Genomic DNA, 20,418 nt, shown 5'->3' on the forward strand with positions numbered 1-20,418 from the left:
CAGCAACTGCAAAGCGGTTTAGCTCTCTCCCTGCCAGTGTTGCTTCTTTCACTCCCCAGGTACTGATCTCAAGGATGCTGCCCAATAAATGTCTTAACCATGAATCTGTCTCACAGTTTGGTCTTCAGGATTTCTGACCCATGACATTTATTTAAAATTATTTTAGATTGTAAGACATTCTTAAATACATTAAATATAGGCTCATTCTTCAGCCATCTAGGGTGTACATGTATTAATGCATGTATGTAGTCTTTCATTCATGACCAAACATCAGGGAATGAGCCCTATGCAGAGTGATCTTTTGAAATGCCTAAAGAAATCTCTGTTTAGCACTGGGGAGGGAAGTATGAACATAACAGAAGCTCTTAAGAAACTCCCAAAATAGCCATACAGGGAATACAGACTTGTATACACACTAACCTACAACCCTAGGTAGCAAAAGTGAACACTGAAGTACAAACAACAGCACTTTGTGTGCGCAAAAGGGGGAGTGTCCAATCTTGTCTCAGACAATTAAGAGTGTGAGCTAGATCTTAAAACTCAAGAGGAAATGGTCATGGTGGGTCAGGGAGGGTCCTCTCTAGTGGAGAACACAGTATTTTCAAAGGCATTGTACTAGGAACATCTAGCTTAATCAGGGCCTGATTAAAACCTTTGGTGCTCCCTGCCATCAATATGTAATTGAAAATGATATCAATATCAAAGTAAAAGGAAAGATTAAGTTCAACAGAGTGCTTTCTAAAAAATTTGATGATTATTGCAATGTTTTCTTGGGGGAGGATCAATTATCAAATTTTTTCTAAAGTTGAAGGTGCCCCATTATACACCATGGAATTCTATACAACCATACAAAAGAACATCATGTTCTTTGTAGGAACATAGATGGAGCTGGGGGCCATTATCTTTAGCAAACTAACACAGGAACAGAAAACTAAATACCACATGTTCTCACTTATAAGTGAGAGCTAATGATGAGAATACGTGGACACAAAGAGGAGAACAACAGACACTGGGGCTTACTTGAATGTGGAGGGTGGGAGGAGGGAGAGAATAAAAAAAAACTATTAGGTACTAGGCTTAGTACCTGGGTGATGAAATAATCTGTTTAGCAAACCCCCATGCCACACGTTTACCTATATAATAAGCCTGCACATGTACCACTGAACTTAAAATAAAAGTTTTTTTTTTTTTTTAAGAAAAAAACCAAGTTGCTGGTACCCTAAACATGAGCTTAGTTTCCCTCTTGATCATCCAGTCTTGGGGAGTGGAGGATAGTGGGAAGATGAGGCCAGATCAAGGGTCTGACAGATCAAGAAGAGCTCCTTATTCTCATGTTAAGGGGTCTGGCCTTTATTTCATTGGTGGTTGATGGCAGTTACTACAGATTTTAGGCCAGAAAATTGAGTGAGGATTATAAGGGCTTGGTTGAGTGGACCATCTGTTGTGTTGGTCCAGGCAAGAGATTATGGCCTTCAACTGAGGCTGTGGTGGTAGATTTGAGAGATGTTTACAGGGTAGAATTCCCCAAGCCACTATCTGGTGGGTCAGACACAGCTAGGATTGAGTCTGAACTGGGTTGATACCTAGTTGTACGGCCTTGAACAAGTCACTGACCCTCCACTGGCCATAGTTCTCATCTACAAGTGGCTGTGTGTCCTAAATGATAATGTAAAGGGTTTAGTGTGGTGTCTAGCATATGCTCTCCGTAGACATAAACCATGTCTAGTGGAAGGCATAGAGATGGCTCCCAAATCTAGAGCACATAGTTTAAAATGCAGTACTCTGGATTGTGGATTCACAGGTTCTCTCTTGATAGGATCATTGAAACCCCTCCTGGTAGGACACTGGCTGCACTTCTCAATGATTTCCCACAGACTTCAACTAACTGGCACTAGGTATAGAACCATCATATATGCATCACATAAGACTGCCTGGCAGAGCAACTGAAATCCAGGCCATGGTCTGCTTATTAAGTCATGTGCCCTGGTGTGAGCTACATCTGCACAGAAGTTATCTTTTTTTTTTTTTTTTTGTAAGTTGCACAAAGTTACTGTTCGGATGAGACACAGCTGTGTCTAGCTATCTTATGTCCTTCCTTCATTCTCTTTCCCTCTGAAACACTCAATAAAAGTACTGTGCCCTGTGTGCTCTATGTCATTGGAGGCAACTTGTCAAGAGCCTAAAATGACTGAATGAGCTTCATAGGCATCAGTGGAGATTTCTGACTGCAAAATGGCTGAGAGAGAAGGAAAGAGGCAGGAAAAATGCTTATTAAGCTCCTACCATGTCCCATGAATAATATTTTCATGGATTTTCTATTACTAAATTCAATAGGAAATAAGAAAAGGGGGTGGGCATGTTACTAAATAGACAGGCAGAACCCCAGTACACCTGAGGTCATCTGAGGAAGGTGGACACTGGACACCCAAAGGCAAAATGTTCAGGAGGTCTACGGGGGGACTTGCTGGGAACGTATAACCTAGATAAGCAGAAAGGGAAAAACCTGGGAACCCCTGTTCTGTGGCCACAGAAAGGGGATAACCTTGACTTTATATAGTGACCAAGACAATGAGGCATCTGGTCCCTATATAGTAACAGTTTGTTTCCTGCAGACTTGAGTGACAGACAGCAAAAAGGCTAATGTCTACTAATGAAAGACATGCATCTTGCTGTCACAAGAGTGAACAGACACAGGTTGTACTTGAAGCCCCCGGAATAGACATTCTCTAGCCTGACCACAAAAGTCAAACGCTGTTGGATTGGGTACCTGCATGCAAACATGTGTCTTTAGAATATCAGAAATAATAATTAAGAAAAGATAGATGTGTGGAATGAGCTCCTTCATTATTTGATTCTGAGATTCAGAGAGGTATTTGAGGAAAGCACATAATGGTGCTATCATCACCACTACCTGAGCAGGTAGCACCCTAGAGCCCTCACTATGCAACAGGTGCTGTGATGATGTCCAGCAACAACCCTTGAAGTAGCTGCTCTTATTCTCTCTTTACAAATAAGAGGTTAAGTAACTTCCCCAGGTCATCCAGCAAGGCAGTGATGGAGCCTGAATTCAAACCCAGGCTTGACTCCAGAGCCCGTGCTAGACAAAACTGTACCACCCTCCCCATCTCATAAGGGTTGTGCCAAGTGGGCTGATGTAAATGTGACCTAAAATTAGATTAAAGCAAAATGGAATGAGGCCTTTTGAACGTAAAGGGCAAATTCTGATCTTGTTTTCAGTCCAAAAACAACTCATTTATTCAATGTCTTTTGGAATAGATGTTCCACAAAAATGCATTTTCTAGCTAACTGATGCTTCCCAAAATTCATTTTACATATATTTCTCTGCCTTAAAATGATTATACTGAACATAATGGAACTACTTGTTGTGCTTCAGGTCTATCACATCTCAACAATAACCAGAGCAGCCAATCAATATAGTGCCATCTATGAGGACCATTTTTTGTTTTTTTGGTATCTTCCCTCACTCTTGTGAGTGGAAGCTGTCTCTTTTTCTTGTCATTATTCTGTCCTACTCTGGTTGACTTGACATCCCTCTCCTTGTTCTACCAACTTGTTGCTTTTCATTTACGCTGGGACATTTTTGTCAGTGCTTTCTTCTTGATGGTCCAGAGAGAAAGTCACCTCCAAACAAATGAGCTCTTACCACATTAATGTGACTCCCACATTATGCCTCAATTTAATATATATTTTTTTCTCCTGGAAGAAATCATAAGAAACTTAACAATGGTTACCCTTGGGAAAATGGGCTGGCAGAAAGGTGGGAGGAGAAAATGGAGATTCTCCCCTACTCCCATTTTTCATGTAGTACCTTTAATTAATTGGAATCATCTAATGTCACATATTTTAGTTTTACCTTAAGAATATCAACAGTGGTTACCTGGACAGGAAGTTTTTTTTTAACCTTTTTATATTTAAAATAATCTGATGTTATAGATATCTGTGCGTATGTATATGCATATTTACATCCATAACACAAATGTATATATACAAGTATAAATTTTAAAGATGCCTATGGAAATTACTTTAAAAAATCTAAATTTCTTTCCTAATGGTCCATTTTATGTTAATACCTAAATCTAGTCATCCCTCAGTATCCATGGGAGATTGGTTTCAGGACCGCTGTGGATACCAAAATCCAAGGATGCTATAGTCTCTTATATAAAATGGTAGTACTATTTTTAAATAACCTACGCATATCCTCCTTTATACTTTAAGTCATCTCTGAATTATTTATAATACCTAATACAATGTAAATGCTATGTAAATGGTGGTTATACCATATTGTCTAGGGAGTTATAAGAAAAATGTCTGTACATGTTCAGTAGAGACTCATTTTTTTTCTGAATATTTTTGACCTGTAGTTGGCTGAATCCAGAGATGTGAAACCCATGGATACAGGGGGCTGACTGTACTTCTGTTGTTACAAATTCCAGATTCTCTTTAAAAATAACATACGTCTTGTGTGTGTACCTGTGTTTAAAGCTTTTTGATTTGTGAATAAATTCATAAATATCTCTTGACAAAGGTTTCTGGGGTAAGTATGCAATTTCTAAAACTAATTTTGAAGAACCTTACTGAGTTAAGTCTTTGATAAACAAAGTCTGCTGTGGCTTTTTTTTGGTGTGTGATTGCAACCTACACTGCAAGATATAAAATGAAATTTTTGAATAATTCTCTAAAAATTACTTATTGATCTAAATTATGGAATCTCACCTTATATTCAGGTTTTTTCTTAAAAATAAAAGCCCATATAACTGCTGTGTTAAAAGTCAAAGATACAGACATAAAATTTCATTAAAAAAAGACTATCTATAATCAAGGAATCATCAAAAGTATTGATATTAACTTTATTTCTTGAAATTTACTTCATTGCTTTGAAAAAAGACACTTGGGAAAGTCTAAGTAGTTTAATTCCTTGACACTGATTATATTAAGCATAGATAGAATTTTTTTTTCTGCTACCACTATTTTGGTTTACTTCTACTTCCCCTTGCTTCTTGGTACTCTTCAGGGAATATGTTGAGGAAGACAAAAAGTGACTTCCCCAAATCAGGTAGGTGTACTCTCATTGTCTATCATTGTCAAAATCATCACCACAGACTAAAAGCTGTTTATTTGTGATTCACATCTATTAAAGTAGCTGGAACTTTCCTTATCAGACTGATACAATCTCTGCTAGGGTATGGGAGGCAGAGGTGTTTCTGAATAGGGTATCTAGTAAAAGAGCTGGTTCCCGACTATGTAGGCTTAACTGGGTCACCTAAAGCAAAGGTAATGCCCAACCAACCAGGTAAAGCTGTAAGGAAAGCCAAGGGACCAGTGAAAACAGAGCTTGACACAGCAGCAGGCACTCAATAAATACTTGTTGAATAAACAAATGAGATAATTCTACTTATATAACACGAGGTATTTGAACAAAACAATATAACCTCCCTCTTTGAAGTTCTAGTTAAACAGTTACGTTACTCCTGTGGCTCTGGTTTGTAGGGAAAAAACTGGATTTATTAATAGCATAGAAGCAGAAGTCAGAATAAGCAAGCCAACTCTTAGCTTTTCTTTCCATAGGTATAAATTGGGCTCCATATCCTATGTCTTGCAGAGAAGCCAAAGATCTACTCTGTAGCAATTAATGTTGGGACAACAAAACACATGTTAAAAAGTTGTCTGTGGGGCTCAGAATTTAATTTTAGAAAACAAATTTAAGTCTTGTAAATTCTCTCCATATCAGATGATCACATTAACATTCATCTCAGTGCAAAGTTAAAGAGAAATCATGTAGACATTATCTGCCTTTCCTCTTGTCCATGCTATTATACCCTTCTATTATGTAGATCATTTAACAGACAGCAAGAATGAACAGCTCTTCATGGAATCCCTGAGCTAGAAAAGCCCTTGAAGTTCATCTGGTTCAATTACCAGAATACCTCCAGAAACTATACCTGTGAGACACAGAACTATGTATAGAAGTGAAAGCTTACTCCTCTATTGCCACAATGTGGTGGGTTTTTGTTTTTTAAGTTAACCCAATACATCAATCTCTTAATCACAACCCATTCTTTTCTGTTCCACCCCCCCTAAAAAAATGGATAATATGAGGACATATCATTATTAAAACAGTATTTTAATACTACTAGCATGACTATATTATGTGGTATTTTAAATTAAGAAAAACATGGTATGGATTTTAATTAATACTGCTATCATTTTAGTCTGAATTTGAATAGAAGATTCTTAAAGTTACTCTAGGCTTCCATTTAACACAGAAATCCTCTCTATCGCATATTTCATCTAAAAGACTGCATAATAAAAGATTAATGCAGCCACTTTAAGTATTTATATGTTTTAAAATTGCATAGGAGGTAGACGATCACTTTTTGTATTTATTTAAAAACTATATTTTCTATATTTTGAACAAATGGATATGATATTTAAACATTCTTTTTTTAAAACCATTGCCAGTTACCATAAATGAAGATTTGCTACACTGTACTTTAATTGTGTTAACATAATGCGTAATTCAAAGGCAATACTTAAAAACATTTCAAAATCAGGTTGTAATTATTTCAGGCAAAATGTAAGTATTTCTGGCTAATCGTAGCACATAAGATGTCTATTTTCAGAACTAATTGGTCAAATACTGTCACAGAGCACCAGTGTAACAAAAAGAACACCTCAGTGTGAGCTGGCACACAAAGTATACTATGTTATAATAACCACAAAATACAGGGTGAATCATATTTTGCAAAGAGGCTTGTGCACACCTAATAGAAAACCCACATCACAGCCATATTCGGCATCACCAAGGTATGACATGAGAGGGGACTTTTGTTCTTAACAATAGTGCCACTCAGTGGCTGAACAATGGTAGTGAATTGAAAACAGTATGAATGGAGGGTGGGCAAAAAGAAAAATGGAGTTTTGGAGTAGGCAATGATAATACTGTAGGCAAAGAAAAAGAAACACTATGTTGTTATGGTAACTGTACCTTGGAGGTCAGTTAGAGTCTGGACAGGAACAGAAACCTGAGCATCGCTTCCTGTAACTACATCGCCTGGATTTCATAAGAAAAAATAATTAGATTTCATAAAAAGGAAATAATCAACTTCACTTTTCTTTTATACTGAATGTTCTAATACTTTAATCAAATTACTAAAAATATAGTACAAAAGAAAATAACGCACAAGCTTAGAAAAATATAAAATATTTTCAAAGAAAATAATTTTTAAGAGCATGTTTTCTAGAAATGTTTTGTGTTTGTTTTTCTTAAAGAAAACACAAACAAGTTTCAACTAGAGTATAGGAAACTTCAGCAATCAAAAGATTTTGCTGAGCATATTTCATGATGCTACAAATATTAGTGTGATTTTATATTTTCCCTTTCATCTAAAAGTAAGTTATATGTCATTTATTTAAAAATAGGCATTCTTTTGAAATTGATTTCCTCCTATATCAGACAAAATTTATTTTTAACTAAACTTGAAACCAACTTCTTCAGTGATAAGATAAAGACCTCAATAAGTTCTAATTTCATATTAAGTAATGAAAAGATTTAAGTTACCACATGTACTTATAAATGTCAACATGTAAAAATAAACCTGTGAACTGCATACCCTTAACTTGATACACTTATTATAGGCAAGATTTCATTTACAAATTGGACTTATAGTAAGTGCTTAAAATAATGACATGTTCAAATTAAAAAAGCAATTTAAAATATAGACAAAGGAAACAGGAAAAAAAAAAACCCAAGTGCATTTTAAGAACATAAGAAAGGAAAAGGAGCATAACAGGAAATCTCATGAAGAACCTGAGGTGCACTAACATTTGGAAGGAAGACTTTTTGGTTCTTTGATTTCCTTCCTGGATGACAAAGTTCAACACTAAGCATAGTCACTGTCAACAGAATCATTCTCTGGATATATCACCATCTGAAGGCCTATGCTATTTTCAGACTAACAAGCTAAAGAAAAAAGCATTTTAAAAAAGCATCATATTTTCTATGCATGATCATTTATGATTAATTGACTTGTTTCCCCTTGAGCTTTTATATAATATATACAGTAGTAAAAAAATCAACTTTTGAGTTAAATGACATATCCTCAGTGTTCTGACCACTATGACTTACAGCATGGCCAGCTAATCTGGAAACTGTTAAGTTGTAATTATACCATCATCATCAATTAACAGTACACACATTTAGTCTCCTATAATTGAAATAAAATCTATAAATAGGAACATACCACAAACAAGTGATAAACAGCTTTTAGTGGAAATGGGCCCCAGATTTTCATAGTATATGTACTCTAAATTCACTGATAATGGCGTGCCTACTTTCTGTATCTTTGAAGGAGATTTTCAATTCTGTGCCTGCTACCTGTTTTACTCTGCTGCTTCTAGATCACTTATTAATGTATAGAGACTGACAACTCATTTTAACATTAAATATCACCAAAACAATTACAGGGAACATCTGGGCTGCTCCTTCACTATCCTACCCCAACACAAAGACAAACTACAGAATGTACTTCAAGCAACACATGTGAGTTTGGATTACAAACACAACTGTCCCCCTATCTAAGCATACAAGCACAAGTAATTGAAAGTTAACTCATTATGAAAACCATAAACAGTTTCATCTTTATAAACAACCATTTTTCAACATAACTTTCAAATTTTCCAGCAGAGTACACTAAAAAGACTATTACATTATCTTTCCTCAAAGGCACTAAGTAGATGACTCTGTTCTGAGAGAGAAATCACTTCGCAACACAAGCCTCCTGACAGGCTGAATATTGTGTTCACTGATCTATGGGACCAGGTGATTTGCTTGCAGCTTTCAGTGTGACAGCACAGCAGGATACATGTGGGAAATACCAGCATAAAGAACCAATGTTGGAGAAGTATTTTTCACCGTAGAGTTAATACATATTCTACCAAAACAACCATAGATTTTTAGAGGTGGGAGACTCTCCAGGGATTAGCCCAAATCTCTTATTTCAGGGTGAGGAAAGAAGAGGGTCAGAGAGCTTCAGGGTGTTGCTTAGGGCTCATCAATGGATGAATAGAGAAGAGCAGCAAACTACACTATCTTCTATCGTCTACTTCCATAAACCGTTCTCTTTGCCTTTTGTTTTATCCATACCTTTGTGAGGGAAGGAGCATTAGCAGGAACATTTATAATTAATCTGAAGGTAAACAAGTTGTTTTTTTTTTTTTTTTTGGTAGATTGACATGAGAAGAGCAAAACACAAGTACAAATATAGAAGGGTTGCCAAACAAGGCTACTTCCTTTCAGCACAGGGATCAGTTAAAATGCCCTAGTGATAATCATGTTCCAAATACTTTGCTTAAGTGCTCTGTTGTCTCCTTATAACTGGGGACTTGGTTTTCATCAATTGTTCCATCTCCATGCACTTCCTTTCTCACTTACTGTGATATTAATACTTGACATTTCCTTGGAGACAAAACTTTATATTTCTAGTCATTTGGCTTAGTTCCTCAGAAAATTTAAGCTACAACATTAAGAGATTCTCTGACTCATTTGCCTGCCACCAGTTAGAATTACAACTGACTACAGCTTGTTATCAAAGCAATATTGAAATCGTATTTGTTTAGAACAATAAAACAGTACAATTAAGAAATATGTAAAATAACATTCATTTCCATTCTGGAAATGGGTATATCTCCTGGCATTAAAATACATTTACAATATGCTAATACTTTGGTCTCTTTTTTTAAAAAAATGTGTGACAGCTCTACGTTAAAAAGAAAATAATGTAATTTTCAACGAGATTTTTTTTTTTTTTTTTTGAGATGGAGTCTGGCTCTGTTGCCAGGCTGGAGTGCAGTGGCACAATCTTGGCTCACTGCAACCTCCGCCTCCTAGGTTCAAATGATTCTCCTGCCTCAGTCTCCTGAGTAGCTGGGACTACCGGCATGCGCCACCATGCCCAGCTAATTTTTGTATTTTTAGTAGACACGGGGTTTCACCATGTTGGCCAGGATGGTCTCCATCTCTTGACCTTGTGATCTACCTCGGCCTCCCAAAGTGCTGGGATTACATGCGTGAACCACCATGCCCGATATATTCTTATGCATGGTAAATTGAATATTCTCACAAAAATTTAAATATGAATTATATAAAATCTAGTATTTTACATAGGCAAATAAAAATTAAATAGAAGAATAACATGATGTAACCAATAGAGGAATACAGACACGCATGGGTGTGTGCATGTGTGTGTACACACACTCATTGAATAATACTCAACATTTGTATCATTGGGAAAGAAAGTCCATTTAACTTAAGTTTACCAATTTAAATGGCACTATGTAAAATCAGAAACTAATTTTGAATGTAATTTCCTTAAACAGAGTATATGGAACATACTTTTAAAATCTTCTTACTGACAATATTACTCATGTTACTGTTAACACTAATTATTGAAAACTGATATAACAGAGGGATGGATCCCTTTAAGACATGAATGACACTTGGGTCAGGATGTTTGCTCTGACACTAAGTGGCCCCAAACTGCTTGTGAGGTCTTAGGATTGCTTTTTAAGTATTTTTTGCCATCAAGATACAACTTCTTGCTTCTAGAGTACAGTTAGCAGAGTCCTAGTACTAAAAATAAATGTAGCTGTTTCCAATTTCTTTTGAAAAGGGGGACCTAATACATTATGACTCTTCAAAAATAGGTGAAAAATAAAAATGCAAAGGTTCAGAGTAAGAACCTGAAGTGCTCTCTTATGAATACAAAACATGAGGGAGGTGAAGCTCTGGAAAGGCCCTAACACAGAAATTAGCTTACCTGAGTCCCAGTAGAAAATGTGCTACCAACAGCAGTGCCCTCACTTACCCATTGAGAGATATGGATTGGATGATCTCCCAGGTTTCCTCTGCTGTAACATTCTGTGGTTCTAACTTTTATTTTATGGACTCATACACTTACTTTGGCTGCTTGAAATTTTGTTTAGTTTCTCCCTCCCCACTGCTTAAGATTCTAGTTTGTATTCCTTAGAAGTGAAGCAGCTGGGTGAGAGACTGCAAGCCTAGTGGCCCACTTTCTCAAAACAACTGTAATGCACCAACGAATGCTGTGACTAGTGAAGCCCATGGTACCGGAACTTCTCATTTTGGATTCCTTTCTAGTGAGAAGCATTACTATACAAAGTTAGCAGAGAACACAGTCAACTGATCTCAATTTCTGTGTTGTGTTAATTCATGCCATCATACTGTATGGGCATCTACAGGACAAAGTTGCAAGTATACTAGGATATAAATGTTAAAAAAAATTACCTCATAAAATATTCTTAAGACCAACACGGTATCTAGTATTCCAACTTTATATAACATATTTAAAAAGTAAGTTTTGCATTAATTTCTATTCTAGGAGATTGGTTCCTCACAGGCAGGTGAAGAAATCCCAGGCTACACTGTGAATGTTTTCTTTAGATTTACTAGTATTTTTTCCTACCTTTGTTCAATTGCACAGGCATGCTTTCTGATTTCATCAGCCTCTGCTGCTGCTGTTGCTGTTGCAAGTGATGGCTTGGGGCCTCTGCTGAGGTCCTGGTAGGAATGACAACAGAGGAGGAGCTACTGCTGTTGCCTCCAGGTACAGGGCCACCTGCACTGCCTGGAGCCATTGCTGGGGAAATCAACTTTCTTCCAAAATTAATCAGGCTATTAGAGACCTTATTTATATTCAGGGGAGCACCTTTGGCATTGGTCCTGTTAAAAAAAGAAATGGAGAAGCATTATTTACATTAGAGGATGATTCTATTTCACATAATTAATTGGTATAAAAGCACACCTTGTCTGCTTTGAAAAAGGTCATTTACTAGACCAGCTATATAAAGTGAGAAGTGAAAATTTAAAGTTACTACAGAATAAATAATGAGTTTCTTAAAAACATAGCTTATGGAAAACAGTCTTATTTACATTTCATTCATTCATTCAACAAATAGAGCTAACCCTGCTGGGTTATGAGGACATAACTGCCCCAAAATAGACACAGTTCCCTTCCTGGAACTTCTAGTCTAGTAGAGAAGAAGTATATTAATCAAACAATCACATAAATAAATATATGCTTAAAACCTGTGACTGGACTATGAAGGACAGGCTAGGCAAGTCATGGGGTCCTCACAGAAGGGGGCATCTATGAAATGAAGCTAAGAGTAGATTTCTTACCAGCCCTGGCACATGGGTACTAGGCCAAATTTAATATGATTTTGAAAATATATGTGTCTGACAGTCATGAAGTAAATTCCTAAAAGTTATGTCCTTATTCTCTACCCCAGCGCTCCATATCCTCCTTCTCCACTTCCCTGGTTTATTTTTCTCGATAGCACTTTTCATCATCTGACATACTATATATTTCATTTATTTATTTGGTTATCATTTGTTCACCTCTTCCAATCCCCATTCAAATACAAGTTTCATGAGGGCAAGGATTTTTGTCTCTTTTGTTAACTACTATATTGCCATTGTCTGGTACATCATAGGTACTTTATTAATAATATTTGTTAAATGGTAGCAGCATCTACCCATAGTCCCATAGTCTTTTCACCTGCCACAATGGAAGACCAGCCTCTCCATTTGTGCTTTGAATCCCATTTCCTCTGACTTTCAGAGATTGTTATTCCTGCATCCTCCTCTCCTGCATCATCATTTTCTCCTTCTTTACTGTATCATTTCCATTAGCATACAACCATGGTGAGTATATGTATATGTACACTAAATTCTCTACTGAACTCTTGTTCCTTTCAAGTTACCATCCCATTTCTTCCTCTACTTATAACATGTTTTTTCAAGGTATATTAAGGTGCCACTTCTGCTTCCTCAGTCTTTGGTCCACCAAGCTCCAGCTGTGGCCTATTTGCCATTGCCCTAAAGCTATTCCTCAAGGTCACCAATGACTTCACATTGCAGTTCCAAAGGTCTATTCTTATTTGACTCTACCTCTCAGCAGCTATCAACTCTCTTAACCACTATTTTCTCTCTCATATTTTGTCTCTTGGCCAGCACCTGTATTATAACTGTGCCTGGCAAATAGAGGGCACCAAGTTAACATTTGTTAGATGAACAATTCCCAAATGACTCAGAATCTTGCAGCATCTCAGGGCTATTATCTTGAAGACCAGTTATGATTATAGATTATTTTAGTTGTAAAGGGGAGTCCAGCTCCATGACAATATTGAAGTTTGTGTTTTTATTGCCCAAATCATTAATAGAAATGAAATAGCTCACATTTTGCTTTTTTCATAAAAATGGAAAATTGAAAATCAACTTTAAGAGATCTACTTATTTGATTTTAATTAACTTGATCTTTACTATAATTTCCTTCTCTCAGATCTAGCTGTCGGCACTTACATGGTAATTCTACCTTTTATATGACAGCTATATCCTTTCATTACTACATGTTGCTGTAAAACAGAACAGATCCATAGTTCTATAATAAAAAGGAAAGAACACTAGACTTCTACCTTCCATAAAGTTTTCTCTAATGCTACTAGCTAATGTTATGGGCTAGGTATTAGAGACTTACATTGCTTTGGAGGTAGGACAAATCAAATTTAAAATATGAAATTCAGCTTTATAAAAGAAAGATCGATTCATTATAACTCAATGAAGTGTGAAAAAAATTTCAAACGGTTCCTTTGGCATCAAGTTTCATCTTTAAAGAATTGAGCTATGTAAAAGTCCTTCCAAAAATTATTAAAAATAATGTTTCCTACTGGAGATAAGGATATAAAGTGATTATGCACCACTTACTTTCATTTTTTAGGTGCTTCCTAGTGAAGTAGAGCATTCTTAATTTACATTTACTATAGGTTGGCAACAGAGAAGGCACTCAATATATGTTTATTGAGAAAAAAGAATGAATGAAATGAAAAAACTCATAAATTCTGGATTAACTAGGCATTCACCTCTGGCATTATATTCCACTCAGCAGCCTGCATACATTCCCATTTCCTGTGAGTGATAGTATAAAGAAAAGCTATCATGGACTGAAGTTCTGTTGCATTTTAGTTTTGCTTGTTTGCAAGTCAGGATTCATAATTCCCAGATATGAAGAAGTTATAATGTTGTTACCCTTTTTTATACAAAAAAAGTACTAGTCAAATTCCCACATTGCCGGTTGTAAAATTTATGTGTTGATAAAAGTACTAAGAAACTGCTAGAGCATTATCAAGAGAATACGGTTAATGCATCTTCATTACTACTAATAACCATGAAAAACATATAGATCAAGTTTATGCAGAGCAATTTTTCATCTGAATAGCTCTTAAAAGGGGATGAGCACTGTTTTCCTTTGTTGAACATTTTTTTGTGTGTTTTTAACCATGTTCTCCCTCATCTGGTACCCAGTTTCTAGAAGAATTTTTTTTTCAAAACAACAATTGAAGGTGATTATGTGTCTTCCGGATATAAGCAATTGTAAGCCATACAGAGAAAGCAATCTGTCCAGAGCTTGTCTGTTTTTCTAGGCATAACAGTTTTTATACCAAAGTTATCTAATTTGGAACTGAAATATGAGCAGCAGAATTCTTCCTGTGAAATATTAAACAACTTCCAACAATTATTAATGGCTGTGATGTGTATGATTAAGTCATGCGTACTAAATTAATGAAAATTAAAGTAGTTGTCAGAGAGCTGATGGACAGCAGGGATTAGACTGGATTAAAGATGGAGTGCAATGTGTTAACAGTGTTGAAATAAACAGCAAGAGGAATTTGGAGTTAACAAGACATTGAATATCAAATCTAATGAGTAACCAATTTTGTGTTAATTGAAGTCTTTCATTACTATTGTCTATCTACTGTTATTAAAAATAGTACTGTTTAGGAGAGATCATTTTAAAATTCTGCCAGGAACTTAACTTTTGGCACAACCTCATTTAACAAGTTAAGTCAGTACCAAGAGGTAAACTTTCTGAAGATCCAAGAATATCCTCAAAATACCTGTACCAGAACCCAATTCTGACCTGAATTCACTGTTGTGCTTATGTTCAGTTTCTTAACACTGGATTCTCTTCTAGTGAGAAGCATTACTATACAAAGTTAGCAGAGAACACAGTCAACTGATCTCAATTTCTGTGTTGTGTTAATTCATGCCATCATACTGCATGGGCATCTACAGGACAAAGTTGCAAGTATACTAGGATATAAATGTTAAAAAAAAAAACCCAAAAAACCCCCAAATTATCTCATAAAATGTTCTTAAGACCAACACAGTATCTGATATTCCAACCTTAAAAGAATCAAATATAACATATTTAAAAAGTAAGTTTTGCATTAATTTCTATTCTAGGAGGTTGGTTCCTCACAGACAGGTGAAGAAATTCCAGGCTACGCTGTGAATGAAAATAGGTGATTTTAGCTATCTCTTCCTAGATGTTTATTGCCCACTTGATGTCTTGCAGCCTGGCTTTCTGACCCGCACTCTACTGAAAGAGCTTCTAGGGCCTCCAATGCCTTCGTAGTTTCCAGTCATGGCCTGTTCTTATTACACTTCTATAAAATTTCTGAAGCTTTTAAAAAACCATTATCACATTATCACCTCTATAAAAATTCTCCACAACCTTTTCTCTCCTGGATCTAAATATTTACAAAATTCTAGTTTATCTCCTTTCTTCCTCTATGTTTATTTTTTAGATTTGATATTAAATATGTAATATTTGTTTATTTCACTTTTTCTGCAATAAAATCTTGTTAGATGCTTAGCTATACTTTTGTCAAAGAATCACTTCAATTCATTTCAAATTATTTTTCTCTATATTCTAATTTATATATTTTTTTGTTATTTCTTTTCCTTGTGTTTTCCAAGGTTGAATACTTCCGTTCATTCATTCACTTATTCATCCTTTATTCTCCCTCTTTTCCGATAAAAGCATTTAAAGCTACACATATGCTTGGTTTTAACAATAGCATGAAAGTTTTCTGTCATTTTCTAAATAGCCTTGTTGGCTCATTTGTTATTTAGGTACAATTAAAAATTTCAGATGGCTGGGTTTGTTTGAGTTTAAATATATTACTTATTTAGATTTATTGAATAAAACAGAAATATTGGAGGAATGGAAGTGGGAAAATGTTTTGATTTTTCAAAACGACTATGGAAAGCACAATTTAGAAAATAAACCGATATATATATATAAATATTTTTACTAATTACTTTGAAATGAATATCTTTTATTACAAGTAGACAGTATGGTTCACTAAAAAGTCATTCCAAGGCAACTTTACTTCTCATCCGATAGTGTGAAAGGTCTGTTAGATTTTGTTAATGTATGTCAGTACCTGTGGAAATAATAATGGAAATAATGCGTGTTCAGATATAGTGGAACAATTGTACCCCTAGCATACTGTTCAATATTCTAGCACCCACCAAGTGTTACTGGTGATTATATGTGTCTCAGACTTGGGTCACAGACTTGTTACCAATCCATCTTTTAGGATGGTCATAATCTTCTGTTAATGAGTTGTGTAACCATGAGAGAGTTATTTATCCTGTCTGGACCCAAGTTTCCTTATCCTAAAATAAGGGAGCTGAATTTTATGATATTTTAGGTACTTTTTAGATTGAAAATTCTACTATTTTGTGACCTGAAGAATGAAAATATGTGCTTATTGAATTTCGATCAAAGGCTAAAGAGACACCCAATATATCAAATAGAAGAATCAAATTTTTTAATGTTTTCAACATAAAGTAAATGACAAATGTTTGAGGTGACAGATACGCTAATTATTCTGATTTGATCATTGCATATTGTATACATGTATGATATAGCACACTCTACCTCCAAAATGTGTACAATTATTGTGTACAAATTAAAAACAGTAGTAAGAGCAAAAATGAAAAAAAGACTAAAAAATTTGCAATTTAAAATAATCTCAACAGGCTAGCATGAAAGACTAAACAAAATTTAACAAAGATAAATAAAAGCTCATGTAACTATTTTAAAACTTTTTATAATTGCACATTACATACAGAACAAGAAGGCATGGATAACATGAGTTTAAATTAAAAAAAAAATTCAGAACTCCCAAACATTAATGTTTTGATTGGGTTTGGTTTGGCTGACAAGACTAATATGAGCTCACAGTGATGACACTGAAGAAAATTATGATTCTTGGACTGCATTAATACTAGATGAGTCCTCACACTGCAGAAGATGCTGTATAACTTTGGCAATCAACTTTGGTAATGCATTAATTTCTGAAAGATTTGAGTTGTGTTTATAAATGGAGTGGAATGGTAGAGAAGCTGAAAACTATGCTGGAAGAGGAATGACTGCAAAACCCGAGGAGTAAGTCCTGCATACAATATAGTGAGGGATGCCATGAAGGAAAGCAGCCCTTTTTTGGTGTGGCTTAGAAATGAGATGAGTTACAAAAGTTAAAAAAGTGAGTTACAAAAGCTATGACATAGGAAATCTTATCTAGTGATAAAACAGGCTTCATTTACAAAAGTAAGGGCTCCAATCCTGGAACTGTACAAGTAGAGATTGAAAAATAATCTTTAGATACACAGCCTAGTTCTAGTCCTGGCATGCCTGAGAGACAGTATTAAATGAAAGCCCCTTTCCAACTCTAAGAGTTTATGATCTGCAGTGCCAAATGGCATCTATCGTCACATTTATCACATCACTCAGACAAAAGGACCAAATAAGAGGCTTGTATACTAGTATAGGACCTTGAGAAATGCCAGTCAAACCCCATCTCCAAATGAAGGTGCCTATTTGCCCTGTGTCCTTAGTTTCACCTTCAGTTTCCATTCCATTCCTTCTGCCCTTCCTTCCTCCTCTTTATCTTCCTTCCAAAATCTTTCTTTTCTATTCTTTTCCCTTCTCTTTCTTTCATAGTCTCATTTTCTTTCTATCATTTTCTCAAATTGTTCTAGCTATACTTTTTTCTACCATAAAAACATTTAATGCAGTGGGATACTTGGAAAAAATAAATTGATGCCACTAAACATATATCTATGTATCTCTGGTTTGGAGACAGAAACAAAATTCTCTTTGCACCCCTGTATACTCCTAACTCTGTCATTATTGATCTGCTGAGTGGATTATGGTTTATATTTATTTCTTCCATGCTTATAAATATCAATCTATTTGGAAACTTAAAACATTCATCAGAGTTGCAACATAATACTTTCAAGATGATTCTAACATCTAAGGTAATAATCAGGATATACTTCTATTTAAAAATTCTGTAAGTTAGAGGCCAGGTGTGGTGGCTCAGTCCTGTAATCCCAGTACTTTGGAAGGCCGAGGAAGGACAACTGTTTAAGCCCAGGAGTTCAAGACCAGCCTGGGCGATATAGTGAGACCCTGTCTCTACAAAAAAAAAAAAAAAAAAAAAAAAAAAAAGCCAGCCATGGTGGTGTGCACCTGTAGTCCCAGCTACTTGAGGGGCTAAGGTGGGAGAACTGCTTGAGCCTGGGAGGTCGAGGCTGCAGTGAGCTGTGATCACACTAGTGCATTCCTGTCTAGGCAACAGAGCAAGACCTGATCTCAAAAAATCTGTAAGCTAAAGGTTTTGAATTCTGTAAAAGGAATGTTTCTAAAGTTCTTAATTCTGTAACTTTGAAGTTCAGTGTTTCAAATTTACTTCAATGAAAGACTTCTATATCTAATTTTAATTTGCTTGCCATACTGTAAGGTTTGTTATTTTAGGAAGTGAACTCACTCCTCATCTCAAGGAACTCTAGATTCTTAAAGATCTTTATTAAAACTAAATGATGAAGGTTAGCTTGTTAGTACTTACTCCTTTAGAGTTGAATTTCAAGGGAAACATGTTTCCTTTCAGCTATAAAGATTAATTCTTTAATGTGCAGCAGGCAAACTTTTGTCTATATGATGAGCAGCAAAAGGACTAGTGTTTGTTAGGAATAAAAAGGTTGGCACTGGTGACAGAGTAGACGTAAGCTAGACTATGGGGCTTACGTAATTGGGGCTACATACAATTTATAATGTTGATTAAACTAACATAACAAATAATAACCTATTATGTATTAATCATGATGCATCAAATCATTAAACTTCTCAAGATATACATATAGGAAGAGAAACTGAGATTTCTATTTTGAGAGTGGTAGTTTTGAACTATTTGAATTATTATTTGAATTATTTATTTGAACTATTTGAATTATTATTTGAATTATTTTCTCACCTGTATCTGAGGGATATGAAATCATTCCCATAAATAACCATGGTTCACACTAGCAGCATCTCTAGAGCATTAGGGATTTTCTGGCCTAGACTAACACATGAGAAAGGGAAGAGAATATAATCCTGAAATGTTCACACTTTGGGAAGTTTTTGCCCTCTTCACCTCTCTTTTCCCACTTTGAGAATCACCATATGTCTTCATAATTGAAAAAAAATACAGCTGCAGTAAACATATACTAAGAATTAACTGTTATGGTTTGAAGGTAGGGGTACAGAAGCCAATAAAATATAAAGATATTTGAGTCTGCAAAATGAAACAGTCACATTTTAAAATGCAGGCATAGAAAGGAACAGATTATATGTAGAAAAACAAAGGAATATATTTTTTCTTAATTAAAAAAACTATAAAACACTGCTGAGAAGTTAAAGATGACCTAACTAAAGGACGAGATAGCCCATGTTCATGGATTAGATAATTCAATAATGTTGAAGTTATCAGTTCTTTCTAAATTGATATACATATTAAATGTAACTCCAATCAAAATCCCAACAATTTTTATAGAAATTGGAAAGTTGATTGTAAAATTTATATGAAAATGCAAAGGAACTAGAATAGTGAAAGTAATAAAAAAGAACAAAGTTGGAGGACTCAGCCTACTTAAAATCAAGACTTGCTATAAAGTTATATGATTAAGCCACTGTGTTACCAGAGAAAAAACAGAGTGTGGAAATGGATCACACATATATGGCCAGTTGATTTTCAACCAATGATTCAATTTAATTCAGTAGAGAAAGAATAGACTTTTTAACAAATATTGCTACACAGCTGGGTATCTATCTTGAAAAAGATGAACCTCAACCTTTACCTCATTTTACACACAAAAATTACTTTGAGGTGGATCATAAATTTAAATACAAATGGTAGAACCACACAACTTTTAGATGAAAACAAGAGACTATCTTTGACTGTACAGTAAAGGGTTAACTCAGCATACCTGTGCTGCCCAAAGCCTGTACCTTTCAAAGGACTGGCCCTTGACTGATTCCTGGGAGATAACCTATAAGCCTTTGGAATATCCTGCCTGATAAAAGCGTCTTTGTATATCTGGGCCTTGGGTCACACCAAATTGTTTACACTAACAATGGGATGTATGGTAAACACCTGTTTTTTTTCACCTGGGTCCTGGGTCACACTGTATCAGTCTGACCTCTCTGG

The 20,418-nt window shown here is 35.4% G+C and overlaps 1 protein-coding gene across 25 annotated transcripts in view; it reads right to left on the reverse strand.

The window, feature by feature from the left end:
- TBC1D5 (TBC1 domain family member 5) overlaps positions 1-20,418 on the reverse strand; it is a 595,437-nt gene that overhangs the window by 70,027 nt on the left and 504,992 nt on the right. For 13 of the 25 annotated variants that reach the window (XM_063602211.1, XM_063602210.1, XM_008951654.5 and 10 more), the window contains 2 exons: positions 11,502-11,758; positions 7,007-7,072 (listed from right to left, as the gene is read on the reverse strand). In XM_063602211.1, coding sequence (XP_063458281.1) covers positions 7,007-7,072; positions 11,502-11,758 — 323 coding nt within the window. The remainder of the gene's footprint in view (positions 1-7,006; positions 7,073-11,501; positions 11,759-20,418) is intronic. The other 12 variants (XM_055109554.2, XM_055109552.2, XM_055109548.1 and 9 more) reach the window with 1 other exon arrangement.

This window comes from Pan paniscus, chromosome 2, assembly GCF_029289425.2.
Source record: "Pan paniscus chromosome 2, NHGRI_mPanPan1-v2.0_pri, whole genome shotgun sequence".
Classification (NCBI taxonomy): domain Eukaryota; kingdom Metazoa; phylum Chordata; class Mammalia; order Primates; family Hominidae; genus Pan; species Pan paniscus.